This window comes from Equus asinus, chromosome 26 (assembly GCF_041296235.1).
Source record: "Equus asinus isolate D_3611 breed Donkey chromosome 26, EquAss-T2T_v2, whole genome shotgun sequence".
Classification (NCBI taxonomy): Eukaryota; Metazoa; Chordata; class Mammalia; order Perissodactyla; family Equidae; genus Equus; species Equus asinus.
This window is the reverse complement of record NC_091815.1, coordinates 40062652-40086642: the sequence shown is the minus strand read 5'-3', so window position 1 is coordinate 40086642 and position 23991 is coordinate 40062652. Positions and strand designations below refer to the sequence as shown.

The 23991-nt window shown below is 50.4% G+C and overlaps 1 protein-coding gene across 3 annotated transcripts; it reads right to left on the bottom strand.

The window, feature by feature from the left end:
• Nucleotides 1–1960: 1960 nt before the first annotated feature.
• On the bottom strand, nucleotides 1961–21863 carry ZNF71 (zinc finger protein 71). Of its 3 annotated transcripts, none has more exons than XM_070499573.1 (5): nucleotides 21733–21863; nucleotides 17807–17905; nucleotides 16878–16946; nucleotides 10764–10890; nucleotides 1961–4132 (listed from the first exon to the last, which is right to left on the bottom strand). In XM_070499573.1, exons 3-5 carry the CDS (start codon nucleotides 16923–16925, stop codon nucleotides 2682–2684), a joined length of 1626 nt encoding a protein of 541 aa, XP_070355674.1. In that variant the 5' UTR covers nucleotides 16926–16946; nucleotides 17807–17905; nucleotides 21733–21863; the 3' UTR covers nucleotides 1961–2681. The 3 variants fall into 3 exon arrangements, with proteins under 3 accessions (XP_070355674.1, XP_044615182.1, XP_070355675.1); XM_044759247.2 differs by lacking the exon at nucleotides 21733–21863 and adding an exon at nucleotides 18939–19077; XM_070499574.1 differs by lacking the exon at nucleotides 10764–10890.
• Nucleotides 21864–23991: the final 2128 nt, after the last annotated feature.

The following is a 23991-nucleotide window of genomic DNA, read 5'->3' as shown; positions in this document are numbered from 1 at the left end:
CAGATGACAGGACGTCACCTAGGTGACACTTCCCAGCCCCCAAAAGTGTGGATGCAGCCAGCTGCCAATGGAATGAGGCAGGAGTGATGTGGGCCACTGGTGTCCAGGTGCTAAGAGAGTGGACTTACCGCCTCCAGGCCGTCTCCCTCTGGGCTGCAGTTGGAACAAACACGTGGTGGCAAGTGTCTCTGGGGACGGCATAGCAGTGGCATGGAAGGAGCCTGTGTCCTAAACGACCCCATGGAGCGTGGATTGGGCAGGAGTGGGTTTGGGATCTTTTTGTTTAAGAACGAGAGAGGGAGGAGGAGAGGGAGGGGAGAGAGACAGAGAGACAGCCAGAGACCTGGATGGAGGGAGAGGGAAGAGTGGGGGCTTTGTTCTCTAAGGCTCTGTGCCTGTGGGGCCACTTGTGACAGCAGCTCTGCCATCCCCGCCTGGCCAATCAATGGACTCTGGAGATCTCATTACCCTCATTGGGATGACGGGGAGCCCGCAGCACCAAGGGCTCAGATGAAACTTGCACAGAGCCACACAGCTGGGGGCTCACCATCCTCTTCCTCTTCACTTGCCTTCCGTCCAAATGCGTGTCACACTTGTCATCACTCTCACAAGGTCGGCCACACGTGCCCCTGTGGATTTAGTCACTACAAGTCTGTATATCCCCTCTCTCCCAGCCACCCCGCAGCAAGTGGCCTGCGTGACATCTAGTTTGAGGACAGGAATGGAAGTGGGGAGGGAGGCCTATGAGCCACATCAGTACAAGCAGACGTGAGGGGGGACCTCGCAGTCACTCTGGGCCCCCTCTACCTGGCCCCAGGGACTGGCCCGCACTGCCCTGCCCCCACCCTGTGGCTGGGTTAAGGGGGTACAGAGGACAGACAGGGCTGGGGGTCCTTCTGGTGACCAGGACAATGACAGACTTCCCAAAAAAGAGGTCACAAGTGGCAGACCTCACTTCATGACAACAGCCAGAACAGGTGTCAGATTTTAAACCCCATAGCACAACGACACTGGGGCTGCCTTCTCCGCATCAGCCCACTTCTCCCAGATTGTGAGCTGGGTGGAACTGACCCCAAGCCCACGTCAAGGGTGGACGGTGCTCCAGGCCCATTGGGGCAATCATTCCCATCCCCTCTCCACGCTCCTCAGAGAGGAGGAGGAGCCCAGACCTGGACACACGGCACTTCTCTGGTCACAGTGATTAGTTCGTGGGTGAGTCCAACAGAAGGAAGCTTAGGTTCCTTTGTCAATGACTGGAGGAGGTCCATCTCTATGTGGATGTGACTGAGAATATGCACAATCAAGAGGAGCTGCTGGAAAGCACCATGAAACCACGCGGGAAGCCAGCCTGAGGATGAGGCCAACACGCAAAAGGGGAGCAAGAGAATCAGAGAACCACAGCTATGACACTGATGCCGCATGTCTGGATCAAAGCCACCCTGATGCCCACACGTTTGCCAGACATAAGAAGAACTGACCGCCTTGTTTATGCATGCCTGAGTGGTTGCTTTTTCTACTAGCAATGCAAAAGTGTGCTTACAGATATAAAGGATTTCTTAAAATGAATTACCACCAGTGTTAGGAAGTGTGGAGCATTTGGAAACGCCAGGACATTCGTGACAAGTGGCATCAAATGTTAAAATAAAAAGGGTGGTGTAAAAGGCCCCAGAGAAAGGAGACTCTGGGGGAACTCTACATGCAAACGAAGCTTCAGGGCGGCTGCAGGCAACTCACTCGGAGTTACCGTTAAGTTTAAGTGCGGAAATAAGTACAAAAACAGATGGTCTGTGCTCACATGTGGACACTGATTAAATCCAGTAAGTATTTAAATCCGAACATCAAGCCTGTTGGTATTTACTTGCCCTCCACCCTCCCCATGATCATTTAAACTGACTTTGACAGGACAACCCTTACCTGTATCTTTCGCACCAACGACTGTTTAAAATGACATTGGCCTCCCTTAATTAAAAGTTTTATTTTTAAAAAATTTAACAGACCACAATGAGAAACTTTGGCATCTGAAGCAGTTACTGTTATTTGCTAACTCTGAAAAAAAGTTTCTTCTCCTCATAACCATGTGCCGACTTCCACGGCTTATCAGCTTGGAGGCTTCTGGCAGGTACTGTGGGGAGACTGCCCGGGGCTGGGACGCGGGAAGGGCAGAGGGGCCCCCTAGCTCTTATCTCCTCAAGGAAACTCACAGAAGGTGACAACCTGCCATCTGGACCAGATGGAGGGTGTGTGTGACAAAGGGAGAAACGTCCCCATGGTCAGTTATCAAGTCCCCCTCCGCCTCTCCCCACCCCCACTTCACATGGAGGGAAGGGAGACCCAGAGCCACTAAGCGCTTTCTCCAAGCTCTTACCACCACGTTCTCCGAGCTGGGTCCGGAGCCCTGACGCCCTGCGTCCCTGGAGCTCCCGTGAGTTACCAGCCACCATGAGCCCCACCGTGTCCCCAAATACATTAGACCTGTCGGGACTCGCTTCCCACTGGGGACGTGCGGACGCCGCGTGAGGAGGGGGCGGTGTGAGCAGCGCCTGTCCACGGCCCCCACGTCCGCAAAGCGCGACTGGGGCGGGACTCCTCCGACTGTGCTGCCCGTGGGCTCCAGCACGAGAAGCTCGCTCTGCCCGCCCGGACTAAGGGCCCCCCGGAGGCAGACCGCGAGGCCCGCGCCCCTAGGTGTGGATCCTCAGGTGCCGCGTGAGGTTGGTGTTGCGGCTGAAGGTCTTGCCGCACTCGCCGCAGCGGTAGGGCTTCTCGCCGGTGTGGATCCTGCGGTGGACGGTGAGCGACGAGTTCTTGATGAAGGCCTTGCCGCACTGGCCGCACCTGTAGGGCTTCTCGCCGGTGTGGATGCGCTGGTGCTCGATGAGGTACGCGCTCTGGCCGAAGGCCTTGCCGCACTCGCCGCAGCGGTACGGCCGCTCGCCCGTGTGGCCGGTCTGGTGCACGACGAGGGACGAGCGCCCCGTGAAGTGCTTCTTGCAGATGTAGCACTCGTAGGGCTTCTCGCCCGTGTGGATGCGCTGGTGCTGCGTGAGCGACGAGTTCTTGCTGAAGGCCTTGCCGCACTCGTTGCACTCGAAGGGCTTCACGCCGATGTGGAAGCGCTGGTGCTGGATGAGGTAGGAGCTCTGGCTGAAGGCCTTGCCGCACTCGTTGCACACGTACGGCTTCTCCCCGGTGTGGTTCCGCTGGTGCAGCGTGAGCGAGGAGCTCTTGTTGAAGGCCTTGCCGCACTCCTTGCACGCGTACGGCTTCTCGCCGGTGTGCGTCCTCTGGTGCTCCGTCAGGTGCATGTTCTGGCTGAAGGCGCGCCCGCAGTCCCCGCACACGTACGGCTTCTCGCCGGTGTGTGTGCGCTGGTGCACGACGAGGTGCATGTTCTGGCTGAAGGCCTTGCCGCAGTCCCCGCACGCGTACGGCTTCTCCCCGGTGTGCACCCGCTCGTGCTGCGCGAGGGAGGAGGTCTTGCGGAAGGCCTTCCCGCACACGGCGCAGGCGTACGGCTTCTCGCCCGTGTGCGTGCGCTGGTGCACCACGAGGTTCATGCGCTGGCTGAAGGCCTTGCCGCAGTCCCCGCAGCCGTAAGGCTTCTCGCCGGTGTGCACCCGCTGGTGGATGGTGAGGGACGAGCGCTCGACGAAGTGCTTCCCGCACACGGGGCACTCGAAGGGCTTCTCCCCGCTGTGGATCCTCTGGTGCTTCACAAGCGACGAGCTGCGGCGGAAGGCCTTGCCGCACTCCCCGCAGTCATAGGTCCTGGGGGGAGGGCTGAGGGCCGCGTCGCCCGAGAAGTCCTTTCCACGCATGGCAAACGCACCGACCCCCGCTTCTCCTGGATCGCCGGGTCCCGGGGGGATCAGGGTGGAGCTTTGGCTGATGAGGGCCTTGAACTCACGGCATTGGGGGGCTGACTCCCAGGAAGATCCCAAGTGCCCCAGACAGTCCCCTGCGTGTCTCTGCTGCCCCTCCGCCCGGTCACCCAGTGTCCACGCTCCTTCACAGGCGGAACCCCAGCCACCATTCCTCGGAGGTCCTTCCGCGACCACCCCGACGGCCGGTCTGTCTTCCAGAACGTCCTCCCTCGGATCCGATTCTTTCATTTCAGGTCTAGTCTCCAAGTCTGGGGCAGGGGAAAGAGAAGACGAAATACATGTAGTTAACAATGCTGGGAGTCAGGAAGTCCGACACGGAGGGGTGGGGGGGACAGACAGGCACAGAGTGAGGAGCAGACCACAGCCTGCGGATCAGCGGGGAAGCAAGGAGCTGAGGCGGCAGAATCAACCTGCGAAGCCCAGCGAGCAAAGGGAACGAGAAATGTCCCTCGGGAGGGGGGTGAAGCGGCGGCCAGCAGCCGGGCTGGAGGAGAGAGACCTGAAGGGAAACCACAGGAGGGACGCCCGCCAGGCTTGGAGGGGGCGGGTCAGAGGCTCCCCAAACCCGAGTGAGGAGTTACTGCAACGGGCTCCTCACTTCCAGGGTTCATCCTGAAAACCCCCGACCAGGTACGCCTCTCGAAGCATCGAGCATCGATTTTTATTAGAAATGATAAACTAACAGCTGACGTTTCCGGGGCACACGCTGGTTACCCTCCGACCCCGTCCGTGTCCCCGCCCCTGCCACCAGCTAAGCTTCCTCCCTCCCTGTCCTGCCCGCTGCCCCCTCACTCCCGCTTCCGCTGCCCGGTCCTGGAGCAGCAGGTGTCCCTCGGAGCTGGTGCCAGGCCCGCTTCTCTTTGCATATCCCTCCTTCCCGGGTGATCACAGCCAGGCCGCAGCTTCCTTCCCCTCCTGCGTGCATCCTGTTAAATCTCCGCTTCCAGTCTGGGGGCTCTCCTGAGGTCCCGACTCTGTATCATCGACCCAACAGCTCCGCTCCCAACATTTAAAAATTGTAAGATCTGGGCCGGCCCAGAGGCGCAGCAGTTAAGTTTGAATGTTCCCCTTCAGCGGCCCAGGGTTCCCCGTTTGGATCCTGGGTGGGACTTACACACTGCTGGTCAAGCCATGCTGTGTGGCAGGAGTCCCACATATAAAGTAGAGGAAGATGGGCACAGATGTTAGCTCAGGGCCAGTCTTCCTCAGCAAAAAGAGGAGGATTGACAGCAGTTAGCTCAGGGCTAACCTTCCAATCAATCAATCAATCAATCAATAAACAAACAAACAAACTGTAAGATCTTCAACAAAATCTCATAAAAAACGGGACGAGACGGCCAGGGAGTCCCCATTCCTATGAGACAACCATAAGCTGGAGTGGAGGCCACAGTTCCTGCTGCCGCATTTAAACCCCCAGCTGGCCTCACGATCACTTGAGTGCGAGACCTCCCTCCCCTAGGTCTTGCCAAGGGGGTCCGACTGCATTATCCTCTACATGCTGACACCTCCCGAATTTATGCGCCCAGCCCAGACCTCCTCTCTGAGCTCTGCTCACAAATATTCAAAGGCCGACTTGGCGTCCCTCTTGGATATTGCAAACCTAACATATTTGATATGAAACTTGTGATTTCAGAACTCCTGTCCCACAAAAAGCAATTCAAAAGAAAGAAAGGATCGTCAAAGAGACTTAGCAAAATAAGTCAGACAGAGGAGGCCCAACACTGTCCAATTTCCCTCCCACGAGGCACCCAGGAGTCAATTCCCAGAGCCGGAAGCAGAAGGCGGTTCCCAGGCGCTGCAGGGTGGGGGTCAGTGCTCAATGGACGGAGTTTCAGTTTGGGAAGGTGAGAGTTCTGGAGATGGATGGTGGTGGGCTGAACAATATGAATGTACTCGGTGCCACTGAACTGTATACCCAAAATGGTTAAAATGGTAAATTTTATGTTACGTATATTTTACCAAAAATTTTTTTTAAAAAAGACTTAGTGGTCATCTTGATTCACCCCTTTCCTCCACCATCCAGACCATTAACAAATGCCACTGGACACACAAAACAGCCTGAACTGGACCAAATCTCTCCGTCACCACTGCCAACGACCTAGTCGGCCACCACAGATTTCCCGCCCGCGCCCGCACCCTCGGCCTCTCCAACGCAGCCTCCACTCAGCGGTATGAGGATCCTCTTAGAGTCAGACCAAACCCTCCAGCGTCTTCCCAATGCACCGAGATCAAAGCCGATGCTTTCCCACGGCCCGTGGGACGCACCTCCCTCCCGCCACCCTCTCCCACTCAGTTTCCGTCAGCCACACACACCCTGTAGTTCCTTTTTGCTCCCGTGTCCACACCAAGTTCTTCCTGCCTCAGGGCCTTTGCCCCTGGTGTCCCCCCGGCCTTCCCATGGGCGCTCATCTTTCAGGCCTCGGGTGGCATTCATCCTCCACAGGGAGGCCACCTCAGTCCATCCTGTGGTGGAAAGAAGGGCCCTCCTGCTAGTCTCTTGCCTGCTTCATCGTGAGTGCTCATTATGGCCCGTGGCAACTTTCATTCATCCCTTGATCTGTTTATTACCGGCTCCCCTGTGGGAAGTGAGCCCCAGGAGGGCAAGGAGCTTGCCCAGGCCAGTTCCTGCAAGAGTGCCTGGCACACAGAAGGTGCCAGGTAGACAGTTACAGAGCATCTGTACTGTGCCTGGCGTGGCGCTAAGCAGCCTGCACGATCTCTTCATGATCCTGACGACCCTCCGTGAGTTGGGTCCTGTTGGGGATCAGACCCATTTTACAGATGAGGAAAGTGAGGCTCTGAGAACGAAGTCACACACTTCAGGTGACACAGCACATGGGAAGCAGAGCTGGGAATCATGCAGTCCAGAGCTACAGGCCCGAGGAGTCACTGTTTCGCCATGCGTCGTTTTCCCATCCAGGAGGAAAGGGTTTGGGAGACACAGTTGGAGAATGACCCCGGTTCAGTGATGTCAGGGCAGAGAGGGGCTTGGGGCATGAAGGCTGTGGGTGGGACAGGGTTACTTCTCAGTGGGAAGAAAGGAAAGGTGACAGTGGGTTGGGTTTGGGGCCAATGGGGTCTGAGACGCACCGGGGAAATAAACCAGCCAGTGGCTCAGAGATCAGAGTGCGCGGGGAGTCCTGGTTGTGCACACAGGTGGAAGTCTTTGAAGTAAATCCTAACTGGAGACGTCAGGACAGCTGGAGGCAGAAAGCCAGCAAAACTGGAGATTAAGGGGCAGGGGAAAGGCAGCAGCCTCCTTTTCACGGACTGAAACCCTTCTAGAGAGACTATCAGCAAAAAAGCCAACACCCAGCTCTCACCGGTGAAAAGCTGTGAACACAGAGCTCGACATCAGCCAGATGAGAACCACCCCACCACGCGGCTTTTCACCAAGCAGACTGGCAAAAAGCAAAGTGTTCAATGCCCTCTGTGGCGGGCGATGGTGCATGGACGCGGGCCTTCCTGCCCACAGTCAAGGGAAATGTTCACAATTTCTGCAGAAGCCTGTTTGGCAAGAAGCTGCAAACGTGTGAAATGCTATTCATTCCTTTTGGTCTAAATGTGGGTCTATCTTTTTTCACGGTGCTAGGTTTCTTGTTCTTCATAGTTTGTTTTTCCATATTCTGTATTTCTACAATTGTTTCTGATCACAAAGTAATTCACACTTGTTATTAAAGCATCAAACATCAAAAAATAACTTCTGAAAGGGAAGTCTCTGTAATCTCACCCATCTGAGTTAGCAGTTTGGTGTATAGTTTTAGAATTTTTTTCCCCAGTGCATACCTTTTGAACAAATACACACAACACACCTGTACACACACACACATATGAATGCACACCTTTTTTCTAAAACAAGGCTTCCAGCCAAGATAAGAGTGTCAGGGACAAGATTTCCCTCCAGCCTACAACAGGGAAAAAAAGGGCAAAATATATAAAACTAAGGTTTTCAAGACACTGGAGATCAGGCAAGGAAGGGCAGTAATTCCTGAGAGATGGGAGTCAAAAGAGGCAGGCCCCACGCCCACCCACTTACGCACTGGTGAGTCTGCAGGCCGTGGCATAGGAGGGCAAACTGAGGCAAAGCCCAGCAGACTCCTCGAGTTGAGGAGATGGAACTGAGCAACGCAGGCAGGTAGAGCTCACAGGACAGAGTCCAGGAGAGGAAAGCCGGGCAGACAGAGCTGCGGAGATCATGAGGCCCCTCCAGCCCTCAGATTACCGATCAGAACACGCAAGTACAGAAACTACCCAAGGATGGGGAAAACCATCTAAGAGGATCTGAAAACAGTCCCCGGAGCCGACACAGGGCTGGGTTAGTGCCTTCTCACACCAGCGGCCACGTTCCTTACACAGGTAATTCAGGGGCATTGGGCAGGACACTGAGAGGGTCTCAGGAGGATATGTCATCTGAGACAGAGCTCCACTCATAAAGGGAAAAACTGAGAGCAGAGCAAATGACATGGAATTGGTGTCAAGACAGACAAATCGATGGATGAGACACAAGAGAGTCCAGAATTAGAGCCACACATACATGGACAACTGATTCTGACAAAAGCACAAAGGCAATTCAGTGGAGAAAATTCAGTGGAAATTCTTCAATGGAAAACTTCAGTCTTTTCAACAAATGGTGGCGGAACAAATGGACATCCACTTGACAAAGAAGAAGAACTTGAATTAATACTTTGCATATTACAAAAAATAAGTCTAAAGGGATCATAGAATAAAATGTGAACCCTAAAACTATAGAACTTATAGAAGAAAACCTTTGTGGCCCTGAGATGGGCAAAGATTTCTTAGATCTGACACCAAAAGCACAATCCTTAATGACAATAACTGATAAATTGGACTTCATCAAATCAAAACCTTCTGCTCTTCAACAAATGTGCTGGGCACCTGCATATCCACATTCAAAAGTGATCTTTTTACATCATTCACACAAAAATTAACCCAAAACAGACCAAAGACACAAATGAAGAGCTAAAACTATAAAACTCTTAGAAGAAAACATAGGAGTAAATCTTTGTGGCCTTGAGTTGGGCAATAGATTCTCAGATATGACACCAAAAGCACAAGCAACAACAACAACAAAATAAACACACTGGACTACATCAAAATTTAAAACCTCATGTTTCAAACGACGCCATCGAGAAAGAGAAAAGACTATCCACAGAATGGGAGAAAATATTTGCAAAGCGTATCTGCTAAAGGACTTATGTCACTAATGATAATAAATATATAAAGAACATTCAAAACTCAATAATAAGGAACAAACAACCCAACTAAGAAAACAGGCAAAAGACTTGAATAGATATTTCACTGAAGAGAATACACAGATGGCAAATAAGCACATGAAAAGATTCTCAATATCAAGTGAAAACTACAGTGCGGGCAGACTGCGCACCCCGGACAACGGCTAAAATGAACAAGCTGACGTACTAAGCTTAGCGAGCACGCGGAGCGGTTCCAGCCCCACACACGGAAGGAGGAAATGTAAAACGGGATGACCACTTTGGAAACAAGCTTGGCAGTTTCTTAAAAAGCATCTAACCATTCTACTCCCTGGTGTTTACTCAAGAGAAAAGAAAGCACGTGCCTATGGAAAAACGTGAACACACACGTTCCTAGTAGCTTTATTTGTGATAGTCCAGAACTGGAAACAACCCAGATGTTCATCAGCAAGGGAAGGATACACAATTGTGTCCTATCCATAAAGCAGAATACTACTCAGCAAAAAAGCCAACTACTGATACAGACATGAGTGAACCTCAAAATAATGACGCCGAGTGGAAGAAGTTAGACCAAAAAAGAGTATGTACTCTATGATTCCAAGGATATACAACTCTAGAATATGTAAATTAAACTACAGGGACATAAAGCAGACCAGTGGCTGCCTGGCATGAAGGGTGGGCATCAGGAGGGGAGACAGACATTATGAAGGGGCACAAGAAACTTTCCGGGGTAATGGGTCTGCTCATTATCTGGATCATGGCAATGGTTTCCCAGGTATATACAGACGTCAAAATGCGTCAAGTTGTTCGCCTTAAAAATGTGCAGTTAATTGTAGGTCAATTATACTTCCAGAAAAGCTGTTAAAGAAATAGGACCATACCCTCGTTCTGAAAGTTAGTGTTTTTACCCAAAAATATATCAAGGGACATCTTTCCATGTCAATGCCTACAAAGAGTGCTCATCTTTGAAGAGCTGCATGGTTTCCATCATCCTGACACACCTTGATATGTTCAGTCAGTCTTGCAGAGGTGGGCATTTAAGTCGTTTCTCTATTTTTCTTCCCATGTAAAACTTTGCACACTTATAGGAAGATTTCTAAAGGACAGATCCCTAAAAATAGAATTGTTCAAAATTTTGGCTGATAATTGGCTGATAATGCCTGTCTTCCAAAAGAGTTGTCCCAATTTTATGTTCCTAAAATGAGAGAGCCCCTTTCCCTACACCCTGATAATACAGGCTATCATACTGCTTTTTCATTTCCGTGTACCTCATGGGCAAAAACTTTATTTCTTTGACTCAATTTGTATTTCTTTAACTCTTAGTAAGGTTTAAAAATATTTTATAAAGGGTAACCCTGTGAATTTCTACATCTAGGAATCACCAGCTCATAAGTTTTTTTCCATCTTTCTATCACTTAATCTTCCTCTTATTTATTCCTAGGAGCTCTTTATATAATTATAATCCTTTGACCATTATATATGTGGTAAATATTATTCCCCATTTCATCACCTATAACTTTATTTTTAGATTCAAGTAGAGTAATTTAAACTTTTTACATAGCCAAATCTGTCACTCTTTTTTCTTATTTCTTTGTAGTCCTCAAGTGACAGGCTGATGGCAAGTAACTCAGTGAAGCTGCCCCCTTACCCAGTGAGACTAGGTTCCTGTAGTTCTCCAGCATCACATCTCTGTACAGGTCCTTCTGGGCAGGCTCCAGCTGCTGCCACTCCTCCTGGGTGAAGTCCACAGTCACATCCCTCAACGTCACTGATTCCTGTAAGAGGAAACCCACAACCACTCACCGCAGGGCCCTCCTTACAGAGGTCTGGAGAAATGGCCAGAAAAGCTACGAGGATTTAGGGAGGGCAGACAGGACGTATCTGAAGTGATTTCAACTAGGTGCAGAGCTCTGCAGGGACCGACCACTCACAGTTTTCTCAGTGCCTGATTATATTGGGATGGTCCTCAGACAGAAACAAAACAGATAGGAGACCGTTGAGGGAACAAAGTCACAGATTTGAGAAACAGAGAGAAGGAATCAAAGGCAAAATGCTCACAACCCAGTGAATGGACACACGCATCCAGAGCCCAGCCGCAGCAGAATCCTAGATAGAATCCAGTGGTTCAACACACTTTCCTGAGCCCCTGCTAAGCTGCAGGCGCTGAGCTGGGTGTTGGGATCCAGTCACGGAAGGTTCAAGAAGTAGTTCCTCGTGGGAGAGGCAGACGAAAACACATGCAACTGACCCACAATCTGGTCAATACCATCGTGAAGGTCTGAACAAAATCCTCCAGGCGCCGGCGCAACGGCAGCTTTAGGGGGCACCCAGGAAGAGTTGGGAAAGGTGACACCAAGTGTAGTCTGGGGAGAGAGAATTAGTGGGTGCATCCTTGGGGAGAGATTCAGCGGGGGCTGGGGTGGCGGGTGGGGGAAGCTTGGATCAAGACCTGAGGCTTACACGGCAGATCAGCCCACAGGGATGGTAAGCAGCTCACGTGGTGGAAGCGGAGGCGCCGCCTGGCTGATGCCACAAACCCTGCAGGTGAGATGGACATGGCCCAGGAGGTGGATGACGACGACGACGGTGAGGATGTCGACCAGAACGGTGACAAGAGCTATCACTTGTTATGCAGGTGCTATGTGCCAGGTCCTATTCTAAGTGCTTGCTGTGGGTTGAATTATGTCCTCCCCCAAATTCCCATGTTGAAGTCCTAATCCCCAGCTCCCCAGAATGGGAGCTTATTTGGAAACAGGGCCACTGCAGAAATAACTAGTTAAGACGAGGTCGGGGGGCCGGCCATTGGCCAAGTGGTTTAGTTTGTGCGCTCTGCTTCAGCGGCCAGGGTTTCGCTGATTCGGGTCCTGGGTGCAGACATGGCGCCGCTCATCAAGCATGCTGAGGAGGGGTCCCACATGCCACAACTAGAAGGACCCACAACTGAAATATACAACTATGTATTGGGGAAATTTGGGGAGAAAAAGCAGAAAAAAAAAAAAGGAAGATTGGCAACAGTTGTTAGCTCAGATGCCAATCTTTAAAAAAAAACAAGAACAAAACAATGAGGTCATACTGGAGAAGGGTGGGCCCCTAATCCAACATGACTGGTGTTCTTGTAAAACAAACAAAAAAAACTGGGCCACAGAGACACACAGAGAGGGAGGACACGGTGTGAAGACAGGAGTTCTGTGGCCACAAACCAAGGAACTGCCTGCAGCGAGGAGAGAGGCCTGGAACTGAGCCTTCCCTAGTGTCTGCAGAGGGAGCAGGCCCGCCGCCACCTTGCGCTCAGATTCGGGCCTCCAGAACTGAGAGAGAACAAGTTTCTATTCTTTAAGCCACCCAGTCTGTGGCACTTTGTTACGGCAGCCTGAGCAGACTAATAAATCTGTCTGCTTACTATTACATCTCCAGTGTGCAGAAGGATGCCTGGCATACAGCAGGCACTCAATAAACAGCTCTGGAATGAATAAATGGATCCATGAGTAAGGATGGCTTGAAGATTAAATGAGTTAGTCCATGTTTGACACTCAGAACAACGCACAGCATACAGGAGGTGCTCAATAAGCGTCAGCTTCTGTTACTGACACTCACAGGTCCTTGGCTCTCACTAGAGCTCCCACCCAGGGACCCTGAAGCATGGCTCACTGTCCCTGAGCAGAGGCCTCGCCTGCTGGCCGGTCCTTCCAAGGTCCCACATGCCCGGCGATAGTGCACCCCTGCTGGCCTTGTCTGCCTCGTGGGCCACCACTTGATGAGGGAGCAGTCAGGCCAGTGGTGAAGAGTCCGGGCTTGGGAGCCTGGCAGCCTGCAATGAAATCCTGGCTCTGCCCCTCCACGGCTGTGTTTCCTTAGGCAACTGTCTTAACCTTTCTGAGCCTCGTTTCCTCAATGGGCTTCATAATGACAATGTCCCCCTCAGTAGCTGTCATGCGGGTGAGATGAGGTAATGCATATATGGTTCCAGCGCTGTGTGGAGTAAGATCCCCTTGAACATCAACTACTGCTATTATCATTTGATTAATTTTGACATTTCACATATATCTTATATATATATATTTATTTTTATTATATTATTATTATTTGATTCTTTGGCCCATATATCCTTTGGCCAGCCCAGCTATTACTTTTTTAAACCACTGACTGGAGGAAGGATCAACATACAATAAGTGGAACACACTTCACGCATACAACTTGGTAAGTTTGACATAAGTGTACACCTGTGAAACCATCGCCACAATCGAGGCCATAAACTTATCCATCACCTCCCAAAGTTTCCTCCCGCCCCCTTCATTTCTTATTTTATTTTAATTTTTAAAGTGTAATAATTCCTTCTGAAAGTCTTCCCTAAGTAGGCCCCACTTCAATTAACTCTCAATAGAATATTGACTGAGCAGGTTCCATGCACCAAGCCAGGGCTGGCACCAGGAATGCACTGAAAACAAAACAGTCCTGGGGCCCACGCCTTACAGCAAGGACGCTGGGAGGGCAGGCGGCAGGGGGAGGCTGGGAGGGCAGGGGAGGCTGGGAGGCCAGGTGGCAGGGGCACCCCTCCTCTGCCGAGTCGGGGAGATTCCCCTAGATGTGGGTTTAACCCCTAATGTGCCGCACCCCTCTGAGTTCTTTGCATGTACATGTCCGAGGCCACTCATTCTAGCGCCTCATCTATTTCAGCTTCCTGTCTAACGGCACAAACCAATAAACCACAAGGGAAACCTCACCAAATTCCAAAGAGCTGAAATCAGATAGGCTGTATTTTTTTTTACCTATCAGAAAGTAATTACTGTACAACTGATTAAGAAAAAAAAACTTAAACCAAAAATTCCAACCATATTGAAATAAAAACAATTACAAGTCCTTCTAAACAATGTAGGTAAAAGAAGAAATCAAGACAACGATCACAGCAAGTTAAAAATGAGGACAACATGGTGCAGCCCCTTTGGAAAATAGTTCAAGAGTTTCTTAAACGGTTAAAGAGAGTTATCACATGGCCCAGCAATGCCACCCCTCGGTCTACACCAAGAGAACAGAACACCCACCCAAACAAAAAACTCCCACACTAGTGTTCACCGTGGCACTGCTAAAAATAACCAAAAAGTGGAAGCAACCCAAATGTCCATCACCTGGTGACTGGATAAATAACACGTGATCTGTCCATACAGTGGAATATTATTCAGCCATGAAATGGAATGAAGCTCTGACATAGGCTACAACATGGGTGAATCTCGAAAACAAGATGATCAGTCAAAGAAGCCAGACGCCAAAGATGACATAGCGTATGATTTCATTTGTATGAAATGTCCCGAATAGGCAAATCTAGAGACAAGAAATAAATCAGTGGTTGCCAGAGGCTGGGGGTCGACAGGGGAAAATGGCAGTGAGTGCTAATGGGTACACATTTCCTTTTGGGGTTTAAAGCATTTAAAAATGCTTTAAAATTGTGGTGATGGTTGTGCAACTCTGCAAGTATAGCATAAACCCACGAATGGTACACTTTGGGGCACATGGGGTGTATCTCAATAAAGGTGTTAACAAGGACAGAACAAACCAAAACTCACAGCTAAGTGAAGTGACACATTTAGACACTAAAATAAATTCCAGGTGGATACAAAAGATTCAAAAGTTCGCTGTTAACATCCAAGCGATAAATGGAGAGAAGGAAGCAAACAGAGGCGCTGCGTGGCCTGTGGACGGAGAAACCCTTTAGAGCTTAAAGACAAAGGAGGACACCACAGAATCAACAGGTTCGATTTTAAAAATATGGAATGCTTCTGTACTTAAAAGTATGAAAGAAATAAACAAACAGGAAACCTGGGAAGAATATTTGCCACAAGTATTTACACACACACACACACTTTAGAGTCTTTAAGAATGCTGAGATTTCTGTGCACTGGCAAAGGACAAGACAGATAACTTACCCACAGAAATGGCTAATAACCATTTTCTAAAAATCAAACCTCACTAATAACACAAACAGTGCTACTGAGAAAGAGATCATGTGACACCCTTTGTCACCTACCACACTCAGGGTTTATACCATTTGTCATTTATATCCATTTATCATTTATATCCAACGTGCAGCATAAACACCCGACAATGGCAGCATAAACCGTGAGGCTGGTGGGAAGACAGACTGCCCCAACCAACTGAGCAAGTACTATGGAGACTTATGAAAGGCCCCCAAAATATCCAGCCCAGGGTTCCTCTTCAAGGAATCACTCCAGAAGAAATCATACAAAATTCACGGAAAGACTTATGCCCACCCGTGTCCCTCGTGACATTATTTAAAACCACAAATAACTGGAAACAAATGTCCAACAAAAGGGAACCAGTAGGTGAAGCAGGGATGGCCACTAGATGAAATCTTTATGTAGCCTTTAAAACGGACGTTACCGAGGAGTTTTTAACCATCTGAAGAAACGCTTAGGACGAAATCTTCGATGAAAAAGCAGGATATGAAATTGCTTAGCCAGAGCAATTCTTATTTTTGCAAAACAACACACATCCAGGGAAAGAGACAAACCTTCGAGCATGGCTGTTTTCTGGGGTAAGACCACAGTGACTCTGAATCTCTTAGCTGGTTCTTCTGGGTTTTCTGAGCTTTTGACAACGATTATGCATTTCCACACCTACCAGGAATTTTCTTTTATGATTTACAGTATCAAAAAATGATTTTAGGGGGCCAGGCTTGTGGCCGAGTGGTTAAAGTTCCACGCGCTCCCCTTTGGCGGCCCAGGGTTCGAGGGTTTGGATCTCCACTCATCAGCCATGCTGTGGAGGCATCGCACGTACAAAGTAGAGAAAGGCTGGCACAGATGTGAGCCCAGGGCTAATCTTCATCATGTACAAAAAAGAGGAGGACTGGCAACACATGTTAGCTCAGCGCGAATCTTCCTCACACACACAAAAATAAAATTTAAAAATTTAAAAAGATGATTTAAAACAAAGTCAAACCCACCAATACTGGACGAACGTTTGGGCACACTGACTACGCAGCCAAAACTAAGGCAGGGGAAACACCTACTGCATACAGCTCGATGAAAAAAACCCGCGAGATCAAAATGGCAGAGCCAAAACTTGGCCAATTTTTAAAAATAACAAGCAGAGAAGGGAGACAATAAATGAAGACAGAAACACCCACATGGTTATCTCTGGGTAGAGGGACTAGGGGTGAATTATATTGTCTCACCTACACTCCACTGGATTTTCCCCATATTTTATAAGAAGCATTTATACCTATTTTTTATTATGAAATATTTCTTGCATAAAAGAAAGTTTAAAGAAGTTAAAGAAAAATGCAACCACAGCCATACACGAACCACCCACTAAAATGTCATAAAACATCTTGGGAGAGCCGAGGGCGCGCGTGCCCACACCAGGCCGCTTCTCCCTCTGCCCGGAGGCGGCCACTGCCTTGTGTGCAGCCTGTCCCAGCGCTGGTAACTTTGTCACACATGTGGGTGTGCAGAAGGGACATTCAGTGCTGTCTGCCCGCTGTCACGCGTCCAGCAGGGGCCTTTTGCACACTTGATGTACAGTGTCTAAGCCACCACCTCCCAGGTGCCCACCAGGGCAGGACTGGTCACTCCCGAGCTGTCCTTTCCCCCGCAGCTGACTGAAACCAATATCAGGGCACTGTCCTCCCGCATCAGGGCAGACACAGCCCTGGGAGAGCGGGCCAGGGCCGTGGGCCCTGGAGGGGTCAGGGAGTCAGAGGGTCATCCTGGGCTGGAAAGGACCGTGAGAGGGCGACATGACTCACCAGGGCCTCGTCAGTCAGCAGCTGGGCGGCCATCCCTCCACTGCCCATGGTGACCAGGGGACGGGCGGGCTGTGAGGGGCAGAAAGAGGGAGGCACGGTGAGACCAGGCCTCGGCCCGCCTCAAAATGCGGACAGGACAGAGCAGGATATGCACACACATTAATAGCAGACGCTTAGGGTGCTTATCACACACAAGGCACTTGACAAACATCTCTCATTTAACCCTCCTAACGCCCCTACATGGTGCGTATGAGTTCCACCCACCCCATTTCACGGATGAGGAAACTGAGGCCCAAAGAGATGAGCCACTCGCCCAGGATTAGACAGCGGGGATTGGAGCTGGGCTGAGTGCATCTGGGCCCACGTGCTTAACCACTAGGCTGCACTGTCTCTCAAATGCACGTCCGGACACCACACACGTATACGCCCAACACACACGCAAGCGCGCACACACACATACTGCCAATCCCACAGACTGTGGGAGCGACAGGACCCGCTGCCTGCCCCTGGCTGTGAGTACCAGCCCCAGGCCCCACCAGATGCCCCAAGACTGTCCCCACCCCCGCGGGCGCCTGCCCACTCCTCACAGGGTTCCTGTGAGGCTCAACCCTGCACACGGTCAGAGCTCAGCACACCCCTGCTGCTCTGGATCACGGCTCCTGTAAGCTGAGCACGTTGCGAAGAGCAGGACGCAGTCGCCCAGGGCTCCCAGCAGCAGGGGGGCACGCCGCAAAGTGACACGGACTCTCCAGGGAGATGCACCCCAGCCCGATTCCCTCCCAGTCCTCTGACACGCTCAGGAGAAAAAGGCTCCACGGCAGCCAGCAGGTCCTCACACCCCCCCCCCACCCCTCCCTACTCTCCCCTTTGAGCAAAAGCAGAGCTCAGGCCCCCGACATAGGCAGACCATGCGATCTAGTGAGAATTACCTGGCTTTATTTCCATTTGTTTTACTGCTTGTCTCCTTTTTTACAGCGATGCCCAGCTTCCATTTACAGCAGTCACACAGAGTGCTCTTCTAAACCAAGCTGATTTAATTAAAAAATAAATAAACCAGTGAGCCAATTTAAATAAAAGACAAAATAAAACATAGGACAAGTGGCACAGGTTAGGGCAAATTCTTAGAGTTTAAGACATGGTTCAGATCTGGCTCCACAGTGACCTGCCAGGACTTGCATGCCTCCCACGACAGGAAGCTCACTACCTGTGTCACCAACACCTCTGACTGGAGACAAGTTTTCCTTTTGCTGTAAGCCAAAATATGCCTCCCTAAATCTCCAACCCCTCAGGATCAGCTGGAAAAACCCCAGATCTCACCTACACAAAAGTCCTTTAGCTACTGCGCCATTTCTCAAAGTGCCAGAATCCCTAGGGATGCTTATTAAAATATTATTCAGAATATACATTCCTAGGCCCCTGCCCAGTCCCTCTGAATCAAACCATCTGGGATGAGGCCCCGGAATCAGAATTTCCAAACAACTGTGATGATTCTGATCTTCTTAAAGTCAAAGAAGAGTCTTTTTGAAGCCAAATAGCCCCAACTTTCATAAGCAAAATGCTAAGTGATTTTCACTGCTCGGGGGCATCCACAAGGACAGGCTGGCAGAAGCCGCTAGAGCCAGGGTTCTCCCCCAGGGGGCGATCGGCCCGCAGGAGACATCTGGCAATGTCTGGAGACATCTGTGGTTGCCACAGCCTGGAGGAGAGGTGCAGCTGTGGGCATTTAGTGGGTGGAGACCAGGGATGCTGTTAAACAACCTACAATGCACAGGACAGTCCCCACAACAGAGGGTCAACAGCGTGGAGGTTAAGAAGTCCCCTTGTAGATGAGATGGGTCTTAGAGCCGGGGGCTCGTGTCCCTCCCCACTTCACGTCTGCACACTCCCTAGCACCATGCCCGGCCTGCAGTCAGCCCTCAGTGAACATGTCCTCCAGCTTCAAACACCCCAGTGGCTTCCCATGAGAAGCATGACAAATCACCCCATCCTCACCACTGGACTTCCCCACTCCCGCTCTGCTCCCCCTGGAACGCTGGGCCCCAGGCACACTGGCCTTCGCACCTGCTGTTCCCCCTGCCAGGAATGCTCTTCCCATGGCTGGCTCCTTCACACGTCAGCTCAGATGTCACCTCCTTGGAGAAATCTCCCACCTCCAGGCTCCTGAGTAAGGGCAGCACCTCGCCCCCACCCCCACCCCCTATCTTCCTGCAGCACACCTCATTATCGACAACTCCCTTCTTACAAAGATGTTTTCAAGTTTGTCATCTGTCTTCCCTCCACCAGAATGGAAGCCTCGGAGGAGCAGAGACAATGTTTTTGGATTGTGTCTCTGGCATCTGGGACAATGTCTGGCACACGGGAGGCGCCCAAACAGCGAGATGAATGAATAAACAAGCCAGCTTCTAGCACTGGCCAGGACACAAGGACAGGGGCTCCACACACAGCTGAAGGGACAAGCGTCCCTCAACCTTTCTAGAAAGTGGGCTGACAATATGCAAAGCCCATAACCCAGCCACCCTGTTCCCAGAACTCTGCCCGGAGCAACCAAAGCTCCACGTAAAACGTTATACATGGAAAAAAGATGCTTATTGTAACACTGTTCCAAGAGGCAAAAATGAACCAACCAACAATCATAAAAAACCTGGAAACAAAGTAAGTACCCAACAGCAAGGGCACAGTCACATAAATGGCAGGCACCCGTTCTAGGAAATTTCAGGCCGCCTCTAGAAAGCAGGAGTTAGTCTGACGTCACAGATACATCACGTAGGTAAGTAAGAAAAGCAAGTTGCCCAGCTTCACACATACCTTTCACCCTCTGTGGGAAAACAACCCAACACACGTGGGGGGGGTGGGGTGCTCTGTGCGTGTGTCCAGGCCTGGGGAAGGCCGTGGAATGGTGGAATGAGGGACACCAGCTGGTGCCTGGAGGGCACGCAGTGGGAATGCGAAGGGGGACTTATTAATGTTTTCCCTTTGTATTCTTTTGTTTCCCTGGGTGCAGTGACTTCAGATTACTGTCACACTTTTTTTAAACAGAATTTAATCTAAAAAAGTGTATTCTTTCTGGACTAACCGTCTCTGACTCTTCTCCCTGCACTGGGAGGCCAGCGACACTGGCTCCTCTGGCCAGACGTGGATGCCACCAGAGCCGACTAACTCAGGAGGCAGAGGGAGCCCACGGCCCCTGGTACCTTAGCAGCCCACGAGAATGTCTTAATTTCTTCTAAAATCATAAGAAAAAAAGGTGACCCTAAACCACCCTGGGTTACATTTGTCTTTACAGCAATACAATCGCAAACTATTTTTTTTTAATGGAAAAAGGAGCCCACGAAGGCAACAAAGTCACCACAGTCCGGAGAGTGACATGTGCACGGGGCTGGACATGTGCACATGTGACAGCTGAACCCGGTGTGGCCTGCGATCTGTGTGGCTGCAAAGCCAGTGGCTTCCTCATTTCTCTTCCTCCCCTGAGCTTCCTGGCATTTCCTTCCTTCCATTGTTTCTAACTTGAGATTGCCACGGGGAAACAATCCTGCAGCTTTACCTCAGAGAGCGGAAAGGAAAAAAGATTTCCCGTTCGTCTGGTGGTCAAGGGTGAGGGTTCTGGAACCGGGATGCCTGGGTGTGGAGTTGGATGATTCACTTAAGGACTCTGAGCCTCAGTTTCCCCATCTATAAAATGAGGACGAGGCGGGCCTACCTTGGAGTTACCATAAATGGAGGCCTATAAATGAGGTTGTCCCAGCAAAGTGCACCGAATAGTGCTTCGGGCACCCGATACACACTGTCTAAACAAACCAAGCCCTGGTCAGGAAGGGTAGGGGACAGTGACCCTTCAGGGGACGCTCACCCCCACTTTAAGAAGGCTCTGTTCGAGGCGAGAGAAGAAACAACCCCCAGCCCCACATCCTGTCACCACACACTTCCTGCCCTTCCAGGCCCCCAGCCCCTCCAGAGGCTTCTATGGGCCAGGGAAAGCTGTGAGGGGAGGAAGGGGCTGGGGGCTGGGGGTCCCACACTAGGACCCACGCGGGCAGGATGGCAGGCAGCTCTGCTGGGCCCACCTGTCCAGGTGTACACAGTCTTTCACACATGTTTGGGAGGGGCACACCCAGACGCACCCACACACAGTCACACAAACACCCAACAACACGCGAAGAGAGAGACACAGGTGGACACACAGAGACAGGTAAAGACACGGACTGGGGTGGACCCTGGGAGAGATACACCCCCACGCTCACAAACACACTCACACCCAGAGACAGAGACACACAGAGGAAAGACTAGACACAGGTGGACACCCGGAAGGCACCCTCACCCTGACACCAAGGATGGAAATAAAGGCAGACACACACACACACACAACCAGAGACACAGACACAGTCAGTCACCCAGAGATACCCGCAAGAGACAGGCAAAGACCAGACACAGGTGGACACCCAGAGAGACACCTGCCACAGAGACACCACAGAGAACAAGACAGAGAGGCACACACACTCACACGAAAAGGCAAGGACACAGGGGCCACCCAGACACACACACGCAGAGACGGCCAAAGCCGGATCTCGGCCCAGCAGTCACAGGCACGCACAGACCCGCCTTCTCCCCGACACATCGGACCAGGTCGGCGACAGCTCTCTCTCTTCCTCTCCCGGCCCGCACACCCTCTCTGAGTCCGGGCCCGCACGCCCTCCCTCCAGCTGGCACCCGCTCCCCCGGGCCCGCACCCCAGCTCTCCGGCCCGCACCCCACTCCTCGGGCCTGCGCGCCCTCCCCGCGCCCACACGCCCCTCACCTGGGCCAGCCCGCCCCTCCCCTCTCCTCCCGCCCCGCCCCTCCCCCGCCGCGGACTCACCGCGCCGCTCCGCCAGGACAATGACCGGCGCCCGCGAGGCCCGCCCGCCCACACTGCGCCTGCGCGGAAGGCGCCGGACTACACTTCCCAGAAGCCCGCGCGCCGCCGCCTGGGCTCGGGCCGCCTCCGAGCGAAACCCAACAGACCGAGCAGAGCCGAGTGTAGCCGATCCCGAGACCCGACCGCGCCCATCTATCTCCCAGAGGTCCCCGCGGCACCGCAGCCAAGGGGCGGGTCTTGTGGGGGGATTGACAGGGAGGGCGGGCAAGGGGGTAAGGGGAGAGGGAGAAGGGTTGGGGGTGGGCACAAACAGTGTAGGGACACACGACAAATAATAAATGTGCAACTGAAATTTCACAATGTTGTAAACTATCATAATCTCATTTAAAAAGAAGAAAAAAATGTTATACAGTAGGCATCTTTTTCGTTCAGCATAATTCTCTAGAGATTCATCCAAGCTGTTATACGTATCAATAGTTTGTCACTTCATTGCCTGGTGTTATTCCATGGTATGGATGTGCCACAATTTGGGTACCACATCTGGGATGCTTCCAATCTGAGGCTATTCCGGGTTTTTTTCCTTTTCTTTTCTTTCCATTGTGGTAAGAACACTTAACATGACACCTACCCTCAAATTTTTAAGTGCATAATACAGTATTGTTAACTACAGGCACGATCTTGTACAGCAAATCTCTAGAACTTAATCATTTTGCATAGCTGAAACTTCATACCCGTTGAACAATAACTCCCTTTCCCTCTCCCTACCACCCCCTGACAATCCATTCTACTCTGCTTCTATGTTGTTGACTATTTTAGATACCTCGTATAAACGCAGTGTTTGTCTTTCTGTGTCTGCCTTATTTGACTTAGCACAGTGTCCTCAAGGTTCACCCATATTGTTGCGTATGGCAGGATTTCTTTCTTTTTTAAGGCTGAATCATATTCCATTGTATATTATACCATATTTTCTTTATCCATCCATCTGTCAATGGACATTTAGGTTGCTTCCACATGTTGGCTATTGTGAATAATGCTGCAGTGAACCAAGGAGTGCAAATATCTATTCGAGATCCTGATTTCAATTCTTTTGGATAAATACCCAGAAGTGAGATTGCTGGATCATATGGTATTTCTATTTGATTTTCTGTAGGAAACTCGATACTGTTTTCCATAACGGCTGCATCATTTTACATTCCCACAGCAGTGTCCAAGGGTTCCAGTCTCTCCACACCCTCACCAACACTTTTGTTTTTTTGATGATAGCCATTCTAACAGGTGAAGGGTGATGTCTCTTTTGTGGTTTTGACTTGCATCTCTGTGATGGTTAGTGATGTTGTACACCTTTTCATATACTAGTTGGCCATCTGTATGTCTTTGGAGAAATGTCTATTCTATTCAAGTCCTTTGCCCACTTTTTAGTCAGGCTTTTTTTAGCTAATGAGTTGAAGGAGTTCCTTACATATTTTGGATATTAACCCCTCATCAGATATTTGGTTTGCAAATATTTCCTCCCACTCTATAGGTTGCCCTTTCACTGTTGTTTCCTTATTATGGGTTATTGTGTGAACATAAATCTTCATTTCTGAGGAATAAATGCCCAGGAGTGCAATTTCTAGATTGTATGGTATTTGCATTTTTAGTATTTTTTAAAAACAAACTGCCAAACTGTTTTCCAGAGTGGCTGTACCATTTTACATTCCTACCAGCAATTTATGAAATATACAGTTTCTCCAAATTCTTGCCAATATTTGATGTTGCCATTATACATTTTTTTATTTTAGCAATTTTAGTAAATGTGTACTGACATCTCATTGTGGGGTTTTTGTTTCTATTAACAGACTTTATTTTTCAGAACAGTTTTAGGTTTACAGAAAAATTGAGCAGATAGTACAAAGAGTTCTCATATACCCAGCTTCCTGCACACAATTTCCCCTATTATTAAACACTGGCATTAGTGTGCCACATTTGTTACAATTAATGAACTGATATTAACACATTATTACTAACTAAACTCCATAGTTTACATTAAGGTTACTCTTTGTGTTGTATTCTTCTGTGGGTTTTGGAAAATTCATAATAACATGTATCCACCATTACAGCAGCATACAGAATAGTTTCACTGCCCTAAAAATGCCCTGTACTCCATCTATTCATGCTCCTCCATCTTCATGAGCCCCTGGCAACCGCTGATATTTTTCCTGTCTCCATAGTTTTGTCTTTTCCAGAACGTCATATAGTTGGAATCAAACAATACATAGC